Below are 20950 nucleotides of genomic sequence, written 5' to 3'. Positions count from 1 at the left end.
GTGGGAATTCATGCTCCCTCAAAACTTTAAACATCGGTGGCATTGTGTTGTGTGACAAAACTGCACGTTAGAGTGACCTTTTATTGTCCACAGCACAAGGTGGATCTGTGTAATAATTATGCTGTTTAAATCAGCTTCTTGATATGCCACACTGGTCAGGTGGCTGGATTATCTTGGCAAAGGAGAAATGCTCACTACTAGGGATGTAAACAAATTTGTGCAAACAAATGAGAGAAATAAGCTTCGGTGCATTTATTTTTATGGATGCCAATTAGCTGCTGCAAAGGCAGCATCTACACTTCCTGAGGTCCAGCAAAATGAAGGCAGTTATATCATTTAAAAGACTTTTCAATACATTCACAACATATTTCACAACACACTAAGTGTGTGCCCTCAGGTCCCAACTCCACTGCCAAATATCTACAACAAAAAATCCATGTGTATATAGTGCATATGTTATCATGTGTGTTCTCAAATATAATTATTTTAGTTTTTGAAATATTTAGGACTAACTTATTCCTTGCCACCTATTCTGAAACTAACTGCAGCCCTTTTAAGTGTTGCAGTCATTTCAGTCGCCGTAGTAGCTGACGTGTATAGTGTTGAGTCATCCGCATACATAGACACACTGGCTTTACTCAAAGATTGAAAAAAGTAAGGGGCCTAGACAGTTGCCATGAGAAATTCCTGATTTGATCTGTATTATGTTGGAGAGGCTTCCATTAAAAAACACCCTCTGTGTTTTATTAAGACAGTTAACTTGTAATCCACAATATAGCAGAGGGTGTAAAGCCATAACAAGTTTTTACAGCAGCAGATTATGATCGATAATGCCAAAAGCCGCACTGAAGTTTAACAAAACAAACCCCCTCCAATTTTGAATCATACACAAATTACTGATGGGCTGAGAGAAATGTAAGTGCTGTGCTTGTTGAGTGTCCTTCCCTATAAGCATGCTGCAATTCTGTTAAAATAGCATTGTATCTGGTCAAACACCATTTTCCCCCAAACTTTACTAAGGGTTGGTAACAGGCTGATTGGTTGGCTATTTGAGCCAGTAAAGAGTGCTTCACTATTCTTAGGTAGTGAAATGACTTTTGCTTCCCTCCAGGCTGGAGGGCACACACTTTCTTGTAGGCTTCAATTGAAGATATGGAAAATAGGAGTGGCAATATTATCTGCTATTATCCATCCAAGTTGTTAGACCTGGTGGCTTGTCATTGTTGATAGACAATTTTTTCACCTCTTCCTCTCACACTAATTCTTGTCTTTCATAATTTGGTCAGATATACTTGGATGTGTAGTGTCAACGTTTTTTGCTGGCATGTCCTGCCTAAGTTTGCTAATCTTGACAATGAAAAAATAATTAAAGTAGTTGGCAATATCAGTCGGTTTTGTGACGAATGAGCCATCTGATTCAATGAATGATGGAGCAGAGTTTGCCTTTTTCCCCAAATTGGAAATTACTTCTCCAGACAAAGATGGCTCCATTGGAAAACTCATCTGGGACTAACTTCGTTAGCTTGATGGCTAATGTTAGCAGACATTACCATTTCTGGGATCTTTTAATTTAGCTCATGAAACCAACACTTTACATGTTGCATTTATATTTTTGTTCAGTATAAATAGATAAGCTAGCTATAGTCTTAGCCATGTAACGGGACTGCATAGCTAGATTGATTGTGTTGCGTTTCCCCAATCAATTTACTTTTGTCTTTTTTCTCTCAAAATATTAGGTCAGTGAAACTGAAACAGTTCATCCCCTGACTGGATGGAGGCAGCAAAGAAATGTACTAGCTGTGATTTACAACCTGATAGCAAAATGTAATAGACTACCTAGCGATTTATTGGTGAATTGTATTAAGCATCCATTTAATTCTGTCAACAATGCCTTACTCTATGTAATGGTATTTTGAGTCAAATATAACCTCTTATAAAGTTGGTTTTGAAGCATAAACTGCTAATTTGATATTTTAGACCGATATGATGATTATCTGTGTTTAAAGCAGTTCAAATGGTGTCAGTTCCACTTTGAATGACTGTACCTTATAGTCGTTGATGTGCAAGAACTCGTCAATGATAGCTTTGGACTTCCTCTCCATCTCCTCCTCAGAGAGGGCAGGTCTGTCTGGAGACTGGGAAACCACAGGCTCTGCTTTCACTGCAGGGGGAAACAACAATGTTACAAGAGCGCTCCCCTGCTAGAGAGAGAGTGTGTTTGTGTCCACTGACTCTCTGTGTGTTTAGTCATTGTATGTCTCTAGAGCTGGATTTTGTTGCCTTACCAGGCTCCCTGGCTCTGCTGCACTCTGGCTCAGTCTTGTCCTCGCTGACGCTGAGCCTCCTGATGCTCTCCAGCTCTCTGCGGGGCTCCTCGGGACTCAGGGACGGGCTCGCCAGCAGCTCTTTGGCACTGACGCCTCGAACGAAGGAACCAGGCCGCGGCAGGGCTGAGCTCAAGGGCTTCTCGCTTCGCTCTTTCCCTGCACTGCTTCGACTGAGGGAGGAGAAAACACACACAACACAAATGTTTTGCCTCAAAATAAGATGTTCAGAGACCAAATCCATTATACAAGTTTCAAAATGTGATCATTACCTGCCCAAGGTTCTTCTAGTGTCATACTCTGGGTTTTGTGCAGGTGGGGTGGTGGGTTGAGATGGGGTGGACTGGAGTGCAGAATACCGGTTTAAACTGGCGCCACCACCACCAGACCGGGATAATTCTGATGGGAGACAAGATGAAGCAGCGGACATTACATTTCAACCAGAACACAATTACAGCTAATTCAACTGGATCACCAATGTGTGTGTGAGACACGTTATGTCTCCTCACCAGAGTCACTGGCTTTGGCCCCTCCACTACTGCCCTTCATCCAGTTGAGTGAGGCCCGTGGTCCCAGTTGGATCTTCTCATCCATCTGAGGCTAGATAGGATGATGACAGACAAACAGTTCACCTTCCAATACTAATATCATGTGATCTGGGCCTACAATGCAATAATGACTAACAATCTCTGAGAATGGAGAGCTGCCTTATACATCATTGGTACTGACACACAGAGGACTGTCTGGGTTTCTAACATCTTTCCTCCAGCAGGGGATGCCATGCACCAGTATGCAAGGCTTTGTGTGGTTGTACCGCAACTATCCAGCAGGTGGACATGTTTTATTTCACCACTAGTACAATATCATGAGGACAGGGATGTGTGCCATATGATATTGTAGAAGTATTAATGAAGAACTACAGGATGCGGTGTAATGTCTACAGTACAGCACAGTAGTATTTCTTCTTCTAGTTGGCATTGTATGGCAGTTGGGAAGACCATGTACCTAATACAAATGCAAACATGTCCAGGAAGACATGTGCTTGCAGACCAATGAGGACACAAATCTTCATTAATGGAGTAAACATAACTCAAAATGTCAGGCTGACTTATGTCATCCAACTTGTAAAGACTTGAAGGAACCAAACATCTACTATTGTCCAATTGTCCATTTTGTAATTAAAATAGAATACACTTAAACACCAGTGAACCTCCATGGTAAACCATCCAAAAGAGGAAGTCAAAAGTTGAGATCTACAGGTGTTTTTGGGGCTGACCTTGGAGATCTTGGGGATCTTGGTCGGGTCAATGGTCCTGCTGTTCTTGGTCATGGGCACAGTGTTCCAGGTCTCCTCTCTCTGCTGCACACGCTGCTCCCTCTGCTGTTCTCTCTGCTGCTCTCTCTGCTGCTGCTCTGGAGGACAGAGGGAACACACACGGGGGGATGAGATGTTAATGGGTTTATTAAAAGACAACTCAAATTGTGACAACATCAACACCTCATGCCCCAGGCTTGAGAGAATACAATGGGGTGAGTTGACAGAAGGGAGAGAGTGGGGGAGCCTTCTGTCCACTGTGGGCCACTGTAGCATTTCTGAGTCTGCAAGTTATGGGGAGGGGATTCCAGTGTGGCTGTAAGCCTTAAAGAGGATTTAGCCCATGGGCCTGGCTGACCTGGCCTTCTCTTGGTGTCCTTGGAGAGCAGCTGCTGGTGCACCTTCCTCTGCTCCTCCTGCTCTTCGATCTTGGCCTCTTTGTGGATCTGCTCGATGGTCTTGGGTCCCTGGTCGGCTCTCCTGGACACCCAGTTGTGCTGGAGAAAAAGAGCAGTGTTAGACTTACGCAAGGAGTTTCCTCAGAGAAACAATCTGGTGTTTTGCATTAGTGAACTGTGTACAACTTAATTGGCCAACAGTCACATAGCCCCAATGGCACAGTAGTATTGTGTGGAGGGCTGTGCAGAATGTTTAATTCTATGCTCAAATCTCACTGATTAGAATCTCACCGATTGTTTTCTGCCTCAGATCTAATTATTGGTGTGCTCAGGGAGCCTGCATGAAATGGAGGTACTGAAAATGAACATTTTGATTCACTGTAATGGAAAATACATCCTCACAGCTGAGCTGGACAGAACACACACACACACACACACACACACACACACACCACAAATCTCAAGAATGCATGCATGCACGCACATATCCCCACCGCTCCCGCCCCACCAACACAGAGGGAGACGCACACACAACTTACCAATCGGAGATCTATCACGTCTTGCAGCATAAACCGTATCCGAGACGATGTCTTCCGCTCCTTGACAATTTTCTCCATCTGATTGAAATACTGATCCATGCGAGGCTATGACAAGAAAGAGAGAAATTAAGGGTCAATGCAAAGTGGTGTATTAATACAACATTTTCACTATTCACTCCAGTGGACAGCCAGACACTCAATTCATTTCACTCCACTCCACTCCATTATGCAATTCAATGTGCACTTTATTTATTGGAACAATAATTTTAATGTACACTGAACAAAAATATAAACAACATGCAATTTCAAACTGAGTTACAATTTGTAAACGTTGATCCAGAGCATCCCAAACACGCTCAATAAGTGACATGTCTGGTGAGTATGCAGGCCATGGAAGAACTGGGGCATTTTCATCTTCCAGGAATTGTGTACAGATCCTTGCAACATGTGGCTGTGGTTTATCATGCTGAAACATGTTAGGGTGGCGGATGAATGGCAAGACAATGGGCCTCAGGATCTCGTTGCATTCAAATTGCCATTGACAAAATGCAATTGTGTTCATTGTCCGTAGCTCATGCCTGCCCATACCATAACCCCACCGCCACCATGGAGCACTCCGTTCACAACATTGACATCAGCAAACTGCTTGCCCACATGACGCTGTCTGCCATCTGCCCAGTACAGTTGAAACCGGGATTCATCAGTGACGAGCACACTTCTCCAGTGTGCCAGTGGCCATCGAATGTTAACATTTGCCCACTGAAGTCGGTTACGACGCCAAACTGCGGTCAGGTCAAGAACCTGGTGAGGACGACGAACACACAGATGAGCTTCCCTGAGACGGTTTCTGAAGGTTTGTGCAGAAATTATTTTGGTTGTGCAAACCCACAGTTTCATCAGCTGTCCGTGTGGCTGGTCTCAGACGATCCCGCAGGTAAAGAAGCCGGATGTGGCGGTCCTGGGCTGGCATGGTTACACGGGGTCTGCGGTTGTGAGGCCGTTCGGACGTACTGCCAAATTCTCTAAAATTATGTTGGAGGTGGCTTATGGTAGAGAAATAAACATTCAATTATTTGGCAACAGCTCTGGTAGACATTCCTTCAGTCAGCATGTCAATTGCAAGCTCCCTCAAAAAAACTTGAGACATCTGTGGCATTGTTTTGTGAAAAAACTGCACTTGTTAGAGTGATCTTTTATTGTGCACCTGTGTAGTGATCATGCTGTTTAATCAGCTTCTTGATATGCCACACCTGTCAGGTGGATGGATGATCTTGGCAAAAGCTCACTAACAGGGATGTAAACAAATTTGTGCACAAAGAAATAAGCTTTTTGTGCATATGGAACATTTCTGGGATCTTTAGACTTTACAGTGTAATACTTTACTTACGAGACCATTTCCAACAGTGCAGTTAAAAAGTAAGACACTATTTATTTATTTTTAGCAAATATAACACAAAAACATTAACAAGACTATTTACAAGGAGAACCAAGGGTAATACAGTATGTACATGTGGCAACAGCAGATAACAGCAGACAAGAGGGAACAGTGAGATGTCTTCAACCATGTCTCTTCACCCACATCCCTGCAGCCCTCAGAGGCATCCCCATACCACCAGCTGGAATTCATTTAAGCCCCCTCCTCTCCCCTGCCCTCCCCAGCCCATCCCTATGGCTTACCTTGGCCTTCTCAAAGTCCAGGTCTTTGCCAATGGTGGTGAGCAGCCTGCACAGGCACTCCAGCGATTCCTCGTCATGGTTCTTCAGCAGCTTGACCACACAGTCGTGCATGATGGCCTCTGTCAGCATCTTGAGTTTGAACAGCTCCCCGATGAATCTGATATTTCCTATGGAGCGCCGGCGGGCCTTGTCCTTGGCCTCCTCCAGCTCCAACCGTAGTCTCTCTTGATCACTGGACTGGAAAGGAAATGGAGAGTAGATTGTCAGACCTAACAACAAACCCCACACTCACTATTCAACTAACATCAGCAACTGACTGGAGTTCTCTGCTCTATATTCCCCTACTAGGGACAGTAGGTGACAAACCGGTTGGTGATCTGGGTAGTGTGTGTCAGGTGATCTGGGTACCTGTGCAGAGTCGAGCTCCTTCTGTTTCCTCTCAAACACCACGTCGTCCACCTTGTCCCGCTCAAACTCCTTCTGACAGCGGTTGAGCAGAAGCTTACGGAAGTTCACTGTGGTGTTGGGTTTGTCTGTCATGGGCACTTTGAGCTGGAGAGCAACCGAGATAAGTAACAATTTGGTTAGAGGGGAAGAAATATGGGGGAAACACTTTGAATTGAACGGGAGATGGTGTCGAAGAGTGAAAAGGGGGGCAGAAATGTACATTTAGGGACATTTTGCTAAATGTGTAAGAGGCTTTAGAGGACCCATGCATATACAGATTATATTTTGATGTTTTTTTTATTTTTTATAATATGTTTATTATTTTACAATAAAAAAATCTAATAAAGAGACAGCAATACTAACAATGACAGTCATTGTACTGTTGAATGGGATGGCCAATTTAGAGGACAAAACAAAACTTAACTCACACATACACAAAATAAAACTAAATCCTATTAGGTGGTACATGTATAGGAAGACAGCATATAGTCATTACAAGCAGTGTAGTTAAGCCAAAAATAAATATTGAGTGGAGTACAGCACAGAGTAGCAGCAGATCATCAACCCAGTTATGAAGCGGGACTAAACCATTTATCCAGTATCGGCTGCCATATTTTGTAAAACATTGGACTTCTATTGGAGGTATTGTATCGAATCTTTTCCATATGTATTACATTTCCTAAATCCCATAACCGCATTTCAAAAGGTAGGTACAGTCTCCAGTTTCCAAAATTGCAATATGAGTCTTTTGGCTAATAGAGTACAAAGAGAGACAGCGTTCCCTTCGTGATTATTCCCATCAACTGTGCCAAACAGAGCGGTCAATGGGTCTGGGGCTAGAACTCTATCAAAGGCTCTAGATAAATAATCAAAAATGAGAGCCCAGTAAACATGTAACTTAGGACATGTCCAGAATAAGTGGGTCAACGTCCCCTCATCCTGCTTGCACCTCTCACACAGTGGTGAGGTGCCCGGGAATATTTTATGCGGTTTTACTTTTGAGTAATGTAACTCGTGTATCACCTTAAACTGTACAAGGTTGTGTCTGGCATTCACTGAACTGTGGTTTATATTCCTGAGAGCTTCTACCCAGTCCTCATCTGAGATTTCTGAGCCAAGTTCTTGTTCCCAAGCCCTTTTAATGGTGTCTGTGGATACCTCTATGTGGGCTTGTAGCACATCATACAGTCTAGAGACCGACCCTTTTGAATGGGGTTTGACAAGGATCAAGCTATCTAATGTAGGACTATTTGGCTTCATGCCATACTGTGGGATATGTGTCCTTACGAAATTCCTGATTTGGAGGTATCAGAAAAAATGTGTTGTTGGCATGTTGAACTTTCCCTGTAATTGTTGAAATGAAGCTAACTGACCATCTATGTATAGATTACCAATTGTTGTGAGCCCCTTCTCCCTCCACTGTGAAAACACCACATCATCCAATGCGGGGTAGAAAGCATGATTCAGGCAAATCGGGCTGTCAATGTATACAGTGGGTATGTTAAGAAAATACCTAATCTGTTTCCAGATCCTAAGCGTATGACAAATGACTGGGTTAGAGTCATAAGTGGATTTTTTCACATATGATGGGCTATTAACAAGTGCAGGGAGTGAGGAACGTTGACAGGAGGCCTGCTCAATCAAAAGCCATGCAGGCATATCCTTCTGTCTCATAGCAGGTAAGCTTTCCCTCCAGAAAGACACAATGTTCAGATGGCCAAAGCCCCCCTCTATTTTGTACTTGCATAAATGCTTCTTTGAAATTCTGGCTGCCTTGTTATCCCATAAAAATGGAATTACTATTGAATCCAGTTTCTTAAAATAGCTTTGTGGTATGACATTGGGTAGACATTGGAAAAGGTAAAGAAACCTGGGTAGGACAACCATTTTAATAGCGTTTATACGACCAACCAAGGAAATGGGCAGAGTTTTCCAAAAATCTATATTTTGTTTTAGCTGATATATTTTCATGTCCTAATTCGCTTTCAATAGCTGATCAAGGTCTCTTGTCACTACAATGCCAAGGCTTGTGAACTTGTCCATCACTGTTCTAAACGGGGTAGATTGCAGAAATTGCATATCCACATGCCGTGATATTGGCATCAACTCACTTTTTTGCCAGTTTATCTTGTAGCCAGAGAAGGAGCCAAATGTGTTTATCAAGTTAATTAAGGGTGGAATAGAAGTTTTAGGCTTGGACAAAAACAAAAGAACATCGTCTGCATATAGGGAAATGTTGTGCTGTGTGTCCTTTATTTTAACAGAAGCTATATCGGCACATGCCCGAATGCGAGTAGCAAGGGGTTCCATGGCTATAGCGAAGAGAGCAGGCGAAATAGGGCACCCCTGTCGGCACCCCTTGAACAAGCGGAATGACTGCGACATTTCTTGATTGGTTATCACGGACGCCATTGGGTGTGCATAAATAATTCTTATCCAATTAATAAATTCCTTTCTGAATCCGGAGTGCTCCAGAACCGACATCATATATTTCCACTCAATACGGTCAAACGCCTTCTCTGCATCAAGAGCTATTACCACTGCCTCAACCTTATGATCGTGATACATTACGTTGAAAAGACATCTCAAATTGTAGTGTATATGTCGGCCCGGGATAAAACCTGTCTGGTCAGGGTGTATGATGTCAGAAATATATGTTTTCAATCGGTTTGCCAATATTTTTGTCAACACCTTGTTTTCTATGGGGAGTAACGACGACATCTCCATGGAATCCCTATCTTTTTTCAAGATCAGTGCTATTGTAGCCTCATACAGTGTTTGCGGGAGTTTGGCATTTTCTTTGGATTGTTAAAACATTCACAACATAAGTGGAGCTAGACTTGCGCAGTACTTCTTATAGAATTCTATTACATATCCATCGGGCCCAGGGGCCTTGCTGTTTGGAAATTGTGCTATCGCTGTGTTAATTTCCTCCAAAGTTATCCCTGCATCAAGTGCAGAAGCTTCTAGTTTAGGAAGTTCACATTCAGCGAGAAAGCGTTCCATAGTTTGTGGATCAGTAGCATCGCATTTTGATTGGTATAGCTCTGAGTAAAACTGCGCAAAGCATTTATTAATATCCTGCGGATCTGTTACTATTTTACCCTTCTTGTCTTTTATTTTGTGAATAGCTCTAGATGCCTGTACATGCCTTAGCTGTCTTGCTAATAATTTATGTGGTTTGTCACCCAGTTCAAAATAACTTTGTTGCGTTCTAGCAAGTAAAGAGCCCACACGTTTCGAAAGGATGGTATTGTATTCATATTTTAACTTTGTGATCTTCTCAAGGACTGTATACGAGGAATTCTTCCTAAAAACGTTCTCCTGTTCCCCTAACTCTCTTTCAATTTCTCTTAGCCTAGTATTGGCGCGTTTCTTCCTCTCTGATGTATAAGAAATAATGTAACCTCTAATCACAGCCTTTAGAAATTCTCAAAGGGTGGAGTCGTCAACATCCCCGTGTCGTTAGTTCCGAGGAAAAAGGCAATCTGCTCCTTCAAATACTGACAAAAAGCCTCATCTTTCAGCAGGTATGCGTCTAAGCGCCACGGTCGCCGACCTGTCGACATATTGTCGAGTTTCAGCCCCATATACACAGGAGAGTGGTCCGTAATTAGAATAGGGTGATAGGTAACCGACTCAGCCGCTGAGATTAGTTTGGAGTCCAACAAAAAAAATGGTCAATTCTGGAATATGATTTATGAACTGATGAAAAGAAAGAGTAATCCCTGTCTGTTGGGTGCGTCAGTCTCCAAATATCGACAATGTTAAGGTTTGTCATCAATGTATTTAGACAGACACTGGCATTTGACTGTTGAAGTGACCTTGATAGCTGTTTTCCTAAAAGAGGATCTAACGTACAGTTAAAGTCCCCTCCAACAATAACACTTGTATCCGAGATATTTGGTATGTCCTTAAATACCCTTTGAAAAAATAATGGATCATCGAAGTTGGGTCCATATAAATTGACCAAGGTTACTGGTTTTGAATTCAGTGTACCAGCCACAATAATATACCGACCATTAGGATCTGAAATCGAGGATGAGTAAACAAACGGAATGTTTTTCCTTTTTTTTTGCTACCCCTCTTGCTTTTGCATCAAAGTTAGACTGGTATATCTGACCGATCCAGCCGACTCGTAGTTTGGCCTGAGCGGAGCGTTTAACATGAGTTTCTTGAAGAAACACTATGTCAGCACCCAGTGATTTAAGATGAGAAAAAACCTTAGCTCGTTTCACCACATGCCCCAAGCCATTACAGTTCCAGCTGACTATCTTTATTCCACCTGGTCTACTCTGTGCTCTGTCACTATGTGGCATTTCTTATTTTAGAGCAAATTGTTGCTGTCATACAAAATCAGAAGAAAAACGCTTGTCATGCCACCTGTACTAATAATAAACGTGAACATAAAACACATACCCCATCCCCCCTCCCGTCCCTTTACTGAGTGACTTCCCCAAACGAAGCACTGCTTGGCTAACACACAGACTTTAGGGTGTCTAGATATACAGCTTGAACTAACTCGTCGTCTATAGATGCTCCGCATATACGCTAATATTAAATAACACAACACTTAACTCTCACGTTAGGGGGTGAGTGACGCTAAAACATGATGTGCCAAACAATGCTATATTAGCCACAACATCTCACCAATCAAATTCTGATCTTCTAATCGAAAAGACATAGTCCGGAAATCCAAACACATTCCTGGCCTGTATTTGGTGAATTTAGCCGGCTGACACAGCCGTTCTGTATCCTCAGCCAGGGAGCTTGCTTGTCAAGAACAGATCGGCCTCTTTTGGGTTGTCAAACGTACGTGTTGATCCTTCGACTGTCACCTTAAACCGGGCTGGGAAGACGAGTCCATATCGGATGTTGGCCGCCCTGCATTTCCGTTGGTTCCTCACCTCCAAGGTAAGATCTGGGTAGAAAAACACCCTGGCTCCGTTGAAGTTAAGGGGGAACTTTTGACTAGCCAGCTTGAGGATGAGATCCCTGGTCTGGGGATAGTGCAGTCGTACAATGAATGGCCTTGGTGGCCCGCCCTTGGCCGGCTTCGTTGCCTGAGATCTGTGTGCGCGGTCGATCAGGATGGCCGTTTTGAAGTGTTCGCTCCCCAGCAGGGCCGGTATCAGCTCCGAGACAAATTCAGTGGGTTTCCCTTTCTCAGTGTCCTCCTGGATGCCACATATTCGGATGTTCTGGTGTCTTGAATGCGACTCAAGCATTTCCAGTCGGGCTTTCAGGGTTTTGTTGTCATTTTTGAACGTTGCGCACTGTTTCTCTATGTCCTGTAGCCTGGCCTCGTGATCGACTGTTGTCTGTTCAACCTCATGCACCCTTCTCTGAGTTGCCTTCACAGTTTCGGCCAAAGTCCCAATACTCTTTGAGATATCAGCCAACCTTGTGTCCACCTTCTTGCTTAGTGAGTTTGTGGCAGCCAGTATGTCACTTTGCGTAGGCTCTGTGGGGAACTCTTGGAAGCTAGCCTCTTCAGCTAACTCCTCGTGGGTCGGCGACGTTGAAATTGGTTCGTTGTCTATCTCATTCAAATGATCTTGTTTAGCGCTCCCTTTTCTGGTGCCTTTTCCCTTTGTCATATTTGTTTGAAGATATAGGTTGTGAGAGGTTAAGATAAATACTAATTTGTTTCAAAATGGAGCGGAGCTCTAGCAAAGCACGTCTACTCCATAGCACGCTCTCTAGCGCCCCTCTATATTTTGATGTTGGCTAGCAGCATTCAGAGGAACCACAAGTAATCATGTCTGAACGATAAAGAAATGAGCATAACATACCGTGGTGAGGCAGCGGCACATGTTCCCGTAGGCCACAGAGAAACCGGGCTCGTCGATGGCCTTCTCAAAGACCAGGTCGATGACGCCCTTGAGGCGCTCCTCTGTGTCGATGGTAAGGTCCGTCACCTGCTTCATCAGCTGGTTGAACATCTGAGGCGTCAGTTTGTTGAGGATGCTGCGCACCTTCCGGAAGAGCTCCTGACACAGCAACAACATCCTCATCATTTATTGAGGTGAACATTCATTCACTCACACTTCATTTCATCTTTGGTCTCTTGACAACTCCTTGGTCACAACATTTCTTTCTTGTGTGGAGCGACTGCTGAAGAAACTCATAATATTTTGTAGTTGAGTAGGGTGTGTGTTTTTGACTGTGTGGTTGTGTCTGATGAAAGGTTGGGCTCATCCTACCTGTGTTGTAATGACCTCAGGGTCGTCTGATGGCCCCGCCCTCTTCATGCCAGGTTTCCAGGCGTTCTCGGCCTTTTTCAGCTGCACCTCGTCGTTCGCTGACACGTTCAGGATAATCTTCCTGGGCGGGGGCCGCCGGGCACCCCCTCCCATGTTCATCATCTGCTGGAGGACAGAGAGGAGACCGCACAACTCGTCACTTCTGCAGTTCACCACCAACAAAACACAATATTACCAAGACTCCTCAGATAAGGGCTTGGGTTGTGCGCTGATGTTCAATTTACGACTTTCCTTGAATGAGCACGACTTTGGGAAATGACTCATCTCTAGCAAACCAACAAGAGCAGCAAATAATTCCCCATGATTAATTTATCTCACTATGATACCAGCCCAGCGATGTTGTTTGTTACCATACCAGAAGACTCTGGGGGAAGTTAAACGCACAAGGTAATATTCTCTGAGTGCATGTGAGAGAGAAATATGAGAAACACAAAGACAAGAGACATTATTTGAGAGAAAGAGGGGTGTTGTGTTGGTGTCAGGTGGAGGAGTAGTAATTACGTGAGCGTGTGCGTGACTCACTGCAGCGCCGCGTCCTCCACTCATCTGCCTGCCAAAGTCAGCGAAGGCAGGTGTGAAGTCAGGGCCACGAGAGATCACCCTGGATTCCACCGCCCGGGTTGGCAGCTTGTTTTGGTTTATCTGCAGACACACAGGGAGCGAGATGGTGAGCTGACAGACCAGCAGGGGGAGCAGTGATTCTCTAACACTGTGGGCCTAGCCATAGGGGAAAAGCAGTGGCTGTATAACCCAAATCAAATAATGTTTCACTGTCACATACCTTGGATAGGTGCAATAATGAATATATAACAATAATAATATAATGATCAATATGGTGAAACCGCTACCAAGCCCATCAGAGGGAAAGGTAGGGTTACTACCATATTGCATATACCCATCAACTATTTCAGATCTACATGAAGTGCCTGAGGTAGGGGCTGGGAGTTGTTTCTGGCCTACCACTGGGGAGAAAGACTGGCCAGACCCCCCCCCCCCCACCCCCAGGTCTATCCCACTGGTTTTTACTGAGCGGTGGTGGATTCTCAATAACAGTCCTAGCTCACCACCAACTTCGTATGTTGTTTTGTGTTTCAGCTATGCTTTCGATAAATTATGTTTAAACACATTTTGTGACTGGCACAGTGAGTGAAGTCAGAACCAGATGTGGAAGGAGGACTGAGGGGAACATTGTGGGGGAAGGGAAGGGGGAGAACAACTACAGCTCTCTCAGCTGTCCTGGACTTCCCTTAGTACTCTCATCCAGCGAACATTTTCTCAGGGAGAAAAATATGACTCCTGGGACTGTACATCAATCATTGCCAGCCTTAATGCTCCTTTTCTGGGGCTGAATTATCAACACTGCCAAGTGTGACATAATGGCAATGTGATTTTAATCAAAACAGGATGTCTATGGGCTAGCCATTATAGGCTCCAACAGTATGTAGCCTATGTGGAGACGAGGGAAATTCATTTACCAGAAGCCTATCATTTCATAAATGACTATTAGACAATAGCCGAAAAAAACCTATACATCTGGTCTTGTGCTTACTAAAGGGATCACATACAGCTACTCATACTATTTGTTCTATATAAATAATCCCTGTACTTGAAAGAAAAGCTCTTTTCAAAAGCAACTTACTTTGCTAACATCTTACACTATCAATTTATAGTCCTGAATATTTCCTGAACCACTGTGGGGTTTAGGGGCTTGCTCACAACTCATTCTGTCCACTAGGCTGAAGCTCTGCTCAGACCACTCACACACACACACACCTTGTCCAGAACTACGTCACTGATCTGAGGTAGCCCGTCTGGCTTCTGTGTACAGGCAGCCATGAACTGGAAGCCCAGCAGGAAGTCCCGGTTGTACTGGCGCTTCCCGTTGGTCTCCAGCAGATCTGAGGAAACAACGAGAGGAAGAAAACAGCCCTGCTCATCTCATACTGTGCAAAGGTTGCATGACTTGATTGTCAACACTAAGTGAAATTACACAATTGAAACTGAGTCTAACTGCCCACCTACCTTCCTGGAAGAGGTCTGGGGGTGCTCCTGTAGAGCCCTCCTTGTCCCCAGGGGTGGCCCCACTGTCACTGCTCTCTGTCTCCGAGGTGTGCCCAGCCCCGTTCCTCATGGGCTCCAGCTCAGCCTCCCCATTTTCCTCTGGGGCAGGGGGCTTCTCCTCTGCCTCCATGGCTGGAGGCGCTGCTGAGGGTGGGGGCGGGCTGCTGCTACTATGGGGCCTGGCGGGCTGCAGGGCCTGGTCTCCAGCAGCCTCCTCCACAGGCTTGAGCTCATCCTGGGGGAGGCAAGGGAGGGAGAGGGGTGAGATAGAGGGACAGAGTGGACTTCACACAGGGGGTTTGGAACACTGATCATGATGGATAACTCCTTGCCGAGTCTTAGCCCTTCATTATAATCAGAGGGATAATATGAACACTATGCATGCCAGTCTCTCTTGGCTAAGAGTTAAGGAACGACTGACTGCATCGCTTCTGGTTTTTGTAAAGAAACAGTTGGAAATTCCAAATAGTTTCCATAGTCAACCTACTTTGTGTGTGCATGTATTAACATGTATGTGTAACTGATCGATGTACACCAGACTGTGTGTGGGGAGCGGAGCTGGAACGTGCCCAATTTGACTGGAGCGCGGAGCGAGTTTCCCAAAGGCTGGAGTGTCAGCCTTCTCACCTGCTCCAATTTCACTCCAGTAGTACTTACTTCATGAGCTCAGGACATGACTGGCCCAGCATGCATTTGTAGACTACTTGTGTGCTGCTATTGCCCTGTCATGGAGTTTAAAGAAACTGATAAGACACACATGCAAAAGCAAGGTGACTTACAAAGATGAGGATTGTAGCAAAGTATTAAAAACAAAATCTGATCTCTTAAAAGTTAATGTTCGTTCTATTATCTACACAATAGGCTATCATTGATTTTGGCCCAATATGCCTGACATATTACCTCTTTCAATGAGAGGTTGGAAAGAGATGTGGAGCATCAGAACGTTGTGCAAGCACTGCTCCGTGAGCAATGAGCGGGATATCTAACCACTCACACACACATCATACTCATGTTTTTAAATGTATGTAACTCGTCTTTTGTCTGTGATGTATTTTTTGATGTATGTCGGAACCCAGTAATAAAAAAATTAAAATTCGCCTTTATTTAACCAGGTAGGCTAGTTGAGAACAAGTACTCATTTGCAACTGCGACCTGGCCAAGATAAAGCAAAGCAGTGTGACACAGACAACAAAACAGAGTTACACATGGAGTAAACAATAAAAAAGCCAATGACACAAACAAATCAATGACACAGTAGAAAAAAGAAAGTCTATATACAGTGTGTGAAAAAGGCATGAGGAGGTAGGCAATAAATAGGCCATAGGAGAAAATAGTTACAATATATATAGCAGATTAACACTGGAGTGATAAATGAGCAGATGATGATGTGCAAGTAGAGATACTGGTGTGCAAAAGAGCAGAAAAATAAATATAATAAAAACAGTATGGGGATGAGGTAGGTAAATTGGGTGGGCTATTTACAGATGGACTATGTACAGCTGCAGCGATTGGTTAGCTGCTCAGATAGTTGATGGTTAAAGTTGGTGAGGGAAATAAAAGTCTCCAACTTCAGCGATTTTTGCAAATCGTTCCAGTCACTGGCAGCAGAGAACTGGAAGGAAAGGCGACCAAAGGAGGTGTTGGCTTTGGGTCTAGCAACGAATAATCTGGAATGTGTGCTACGGGTGGGTGTTGTTATCGTGACCAGTGAACTGAGATAAGGCGGAGCTTTACCTAGCATAGACATAGATGACCTGGAGCCAGTGGGTCTAGCGACGAATATGTAGCGAGGGCCAGCCGACTAGAGCATACAGGTAGTAGTGGTGGGTGGTATACGGTGATTTGGTAACAAATGTGTGATAAACTGCATTCAGTTTGATGAGTAGAGTGTTGGAAGCTATTTTGTAGATGGTTTTATTTTATTTTATTTTGTAGTCAGTTTTACTAGGGTAAGTTTGGCGGCGCGATTGAAGGAGGTTTTGTAGCGAAATAGAAAGCCGATTCTCGTTTTGATTTTTTAATTTTACCCCCTTTTCTCCCCAATTGCGTGGTATCCAATTGTTTAGTAGCTACTATCTTGTCTCGTCGCTACAACTCCCGTACGGGTCTGGGAAGGAGAGTTTACAGTCTAGCCAGACACCTAGGTATTTATGCGTCCTCCGATTCACAACCCAACCAAGCTGCACTGCTTCTTAACACAGTGCGCATCCAACCCCGAAGCCAGCCGCACCAATGTGTCGGAGGAAACACCTTGGTTAGCGTGCACTGCGCCCAGCCCGCCACAGGAGTCGCTGGTGCGCGATGAGACAAGGATATCCCTACTAGACCAATTGTGCGTCGCCCCACGGACCTCCCGGTCACGGCCGGTTGCAACAGAGCCTGGGCGTGAACCCAGAATCTCTGGTGGCACAGCTGGCGCTGCAGTACAGCGCCCTTAACCACTGCACCACCCGGGAGGCCCCTAGGTTTGATTTTTGATTGGAGATGTTTAATATGAGTCTGGAAGGAGAGTTTACAGTCTAGCCAGACACCTAGGTATTTATAGTTGTCCACATATTCTAGGTCGGAACCGTCCAGGGTGGTGATGCTAGTTGGGCGGGCGGGTGCAGGCAGCGAACGGTTCAAAAGAATGCATTTGGTTTTTACTAGCATTTAAGAGCAGTTGGAGGCCACGGAAGGAGTGTTGTATGGCATTGAAGCTCGTTTGGAGGTTAGTTAGCACAGTGTCCAAGGAAGGTAAAGTAAGACTAGCTGTCGCCATTGGTGGTGGCTAATGGGGATTCTAATAAAAATCAACAAAATCAGACAATAACAATTCAAATCATTAATAAAATCAAATGTTATTTATAGAATTGCACATTTTGGGGAATATTCAGAGGTGGAAACTTTGTGGGAATTAACAGGAATATATGCAAATTAATATTCATATCATTTAAATGCAGATGTTTTTTTTTATTGTATATATTTACCATATCAAATGGAGACCGAAGCAAACCTTTTACCTTAAGTAGACAATTGCTAATGATTAAATCCTTCCAATAGAAAAAAAAAGAAAAAGCTGTTTAGTCACAAATTCTACTTTAATCAAATGATTTGACTCTTCACATGGGATGAATCCACTGAAAAACAAAATAGGGGAATATTGAATGATCCCAATGATCCATCGCATCTCCCAAAAACATTTAACATACTGTAATACATTTGTAATACGATAGTCTAGAAACTAAAGCTTTGGTTGTCTTCCTCTCAGGTTTCCATGTCTTCTCCCTGGACTTCCTCAATGTCCACCTCTTGAACATCAAACTCCGAGACCTCATCTTCACTGTCACTCTTCAACATTGTTGAGGATGGCTCGTTGTTAGGCTCAAAAAGCCTCAAATTGTCACGGATGGCCACCAATTTTTCAACCCTTGTATTAGTCAGCCTGGTGCGTGCTTTGGTGTGTGTGTGTTCCCAAACAAGGACCAGTTGCACTCTGAGGCGGCTGATATTGGTGGGATTTGGAGGATGATGGAGGTAACAGGGAAAGAGCCTCAGACCCACAAAGTCCCTTCCACCAGGTGGCTGATACGATATGTTGCAACAACTGCCATATTGCATCTCCATCCCAAAGCCCTTGCTTGGAAGTGTACTTCGCCAGACTGCCAAGAACCTTGCCCTCATCCAGGCCAAGATAGCGAGACATGGTAGTGATGACACAATAGGCCTTGTTGATCTCTGCACCAGACAGGATGCCCTTGCCAGCGTACTTGGGGTCCAACGTGTACGCTGCAGCGTGTATGGGTTTCAGGCAGAAGTCTTCACGTTTTTTGATGCATTTCAGAACTGCAGTTTCCTCTGCTTGGAGCAAAGGTGACCCTCTTGATGGGGCTGTTCATATCGGCAGACTGTGATATGGCCATTTATTGGAGAGACTCCTTCCCCTCCAGGAGACTGTCAAACATGATGACAATGGGTGGTGCTCTTATTCTTCTCACTTTGCTTGGTGAGGTAAATTGCTGCTTTAAATTGATGACCCTTCACATAGCTAACCATTTCCTTGGCTCTCTTGTAGAGTGTGTCCATTGTTTACAGTGCCATGATGTCCTTGAGGAGCAGATTCAATGCATGAGCAGGACAGCCAATGGGTGTGGTGATAGGACTCCTCCACTTTAGACCAAGCAGCCTTCATGTTGGCAGCATTGTCTGTCACCAGTGCAAATACCTTCTGTGGTCCAAGGTCATTGATGACTGCCTTCAGCTCATCTGCAATGTAGGGACGGGTGTGTCTGTTGTCCCTTGTGTCTGTGCTCTTGTATAATACTGGTTGAGGGGTGGAAATGTAGTTAATTATTCCTTGCCCACGAACATTTGACCACCCATCAGAGATGATTTGCTTGATCTTCACTTGAACTGTTGAACTCTACATCCAGTAAATTAGTAGATAAAGCATGTCTGGTTGGAGTGGTGTATGCTGGGTGAAGAACATTCAGAAATCTCTTCCAATACACTGTGAGCATCAGAGGTGAACTAGTTCATCAGCATTTCTCTGACTACGTTCCTCCATTGAGTCAAAAACACTTCTGATTCCAGGACCATGAGCTGTTGCTATTGATAACGTGTCTGATTCATTCAAATAGAAGTAGAGGGACTTTTGTCAGAGGTTGCTTGTTGTGAGCGCTGAGGGAACTTTATGCACTTGGCCAGATGATTCTGCATCTTTGTTGCATTCTTCACATATGATTTGGCACAGTATTTGCAAATGTACACAGCTTGTCATTCTACATTAGCAGCAGTGAATTGTCTCCACATCAGATAGTGCCCATGGCATTTTCCTGTAAATATTAGAAAAAAAAAGAGTAAAAAAAAAACAAATAAGGATAAATAGTTAAGCAGTTAGATTAAACAACTCCTTTGTTAGATAAATGTTTTAAAATTAAATGTGTATGGAAACAGGTGAATTACCACTCCTCAGTTAGCAGGCTCAAGCAAGCTAAAACCCACATGGTAGCAAGAACTAACTAGCAGAAATTGTTAACACGTTAGAGATGATTTAAACACACTTTGCTGTAGGCAACTATTTACTAGTTAACAAAAAGTCATGTATGTCATATAAATATATTCACCCCACCCAGTATTCAAAACTTACCAGAAAGCATGTAGTCCTTGGCTCAGACAGTGTAGTAGTGTGGGCTCAATAGCATCTCATTAGAGTGCAAGATCTTGAGACTCAGCTGTACATGTGATGAAAGACTGTGCTATACATGTGATGGAAGAATGCACTGTGCATGCAGAGGGTTGAAATTCCATCCAATTGGGGATAAAAAAAATATGCCACAAGACCTAGAATTGCCTTGTGTATCCCACAAAAAAGGTTCACTGTAATAAGCTAACATTTTTGATGAATTTAAGCAAATTCCCAAAATTCCAAGGCTTAACTTCCTATGGAACTTTCCCCCTGAAATTTAAGGAAATTTACCAGAAAGTTTTCAACCCTTTGCTACCCTAGTTATTTGTCACATGCGCTGAATAGAACAGGTGTAGACCTTACAGTGTAATGCTTAATTACAAGCCCTTCGCACTTATTTTTCTTAAAACGGCATTGTTGTTTTAAAAAATAAAAATAACATAGTTAAAGAGCAGCAGTAAAATAACAGTACCGAGGCTATATACAGGGGTACTGGTACAGAGTCAATGTGGGGGGGCACAAGTCAGTCGAGGTAATTGAGGTAATATGTACATTTGGGTAAAGTTAAAATGACTATGCATAGATAATAACCAGAGAGTAGCAGCAGTGTAAAAGAGGGTGTGGGGACAATGCAAATAGTCTGGATAGCCATTTGATAAGCTGTTCAGGAGTCTTATGCCTTGGGGGTAGACGCTGTGAAGTCTTTTAGACCTAGATTTGGTGCTCCAGTACCGCTTGTCATGCGGTAGCAGAGAG

General features: G+C 43.9%; 1 protein-coding gene across 13 annotated transcripts in view; it reads right to left on the bottom strand.

Moving 5' to 3' along the window:
• LOC110494450 (eukaryotic translation initiation factor 4 gamma 3) overlaps positions 1-20950 on the bottom strand; it is a 73642-nt gene that overhangs the window by 4457 nt on the left and 48235 nt on the right. For 9 of the 13 annotated variants that reach the window (XM_036950503.1, XM_036950504.1, XM_036950505.1 and 6 more), the window contains 14 exons: positions 14989-15262; positions 14740-14864; positions 13468-13608; positions 12907-13071; positions 12496-12693; positions 6662-6805; positions 6254-6490; positions 4577-4681; positions 3998-4136; positions 3601-3737; positions 2834-2924; positions 2597-2723; positions 2286-2497; positions 2046-2161 (listed from right to left, as the gene is read on the bottom strand). In XM_036950503.1, coding sequence (XP_036806398.1) covers positions 2046-2161; positions 2286-2497; positions 2597-2723; positions 2834-2924; positions 3601-3737; positions 3998-4136; positions 4577-4681; positions 6254-6490; positions 6662-6805; positions 12496-12693; positions 12907-13071; positions 13468-13608; positions 14740-14864; positions 14989-15262 — 2211 coding nt within the window. The remainder of the gene's footprint in view (positions 1-2045; positions 2162-2285; positions 2498-2596; positions 2724-2833; positions 2925-3600; positions 3738-3997; positions 4137-4576; positions 4682-6253; positions 6491-6661; positions 6806-12495; positions 12694-12906; positions 13072-13467; positions 13609-14739; positions 14865-14988; positions 15263-20950) is intronic. The other 4 variants (XM_036950508.1, XM_036950515.1, XM_021569507.2 and 1 more) reach the window with 3 other exon arrangements.

The sequence above is a fragment of the Oncorhynchus mykiss genome, chromosome 17 (assembly GCF_013265735.2).
Source record: "Oncorhynchus mykiss isolate Arlee chromosome 17, USDA_OmykA_1.1, whole genome shotgun sequence".
Lineage (NCBI taxonomy): Eukaryota > Metazoa > Chordata > Actinopteri > Salmoniformes > Salmonidae > Oncorhynchus > Oncorhynchus mykiss.
This window is presented reverse-complemented; position numbering and strand designations above follow the sequence as displayed.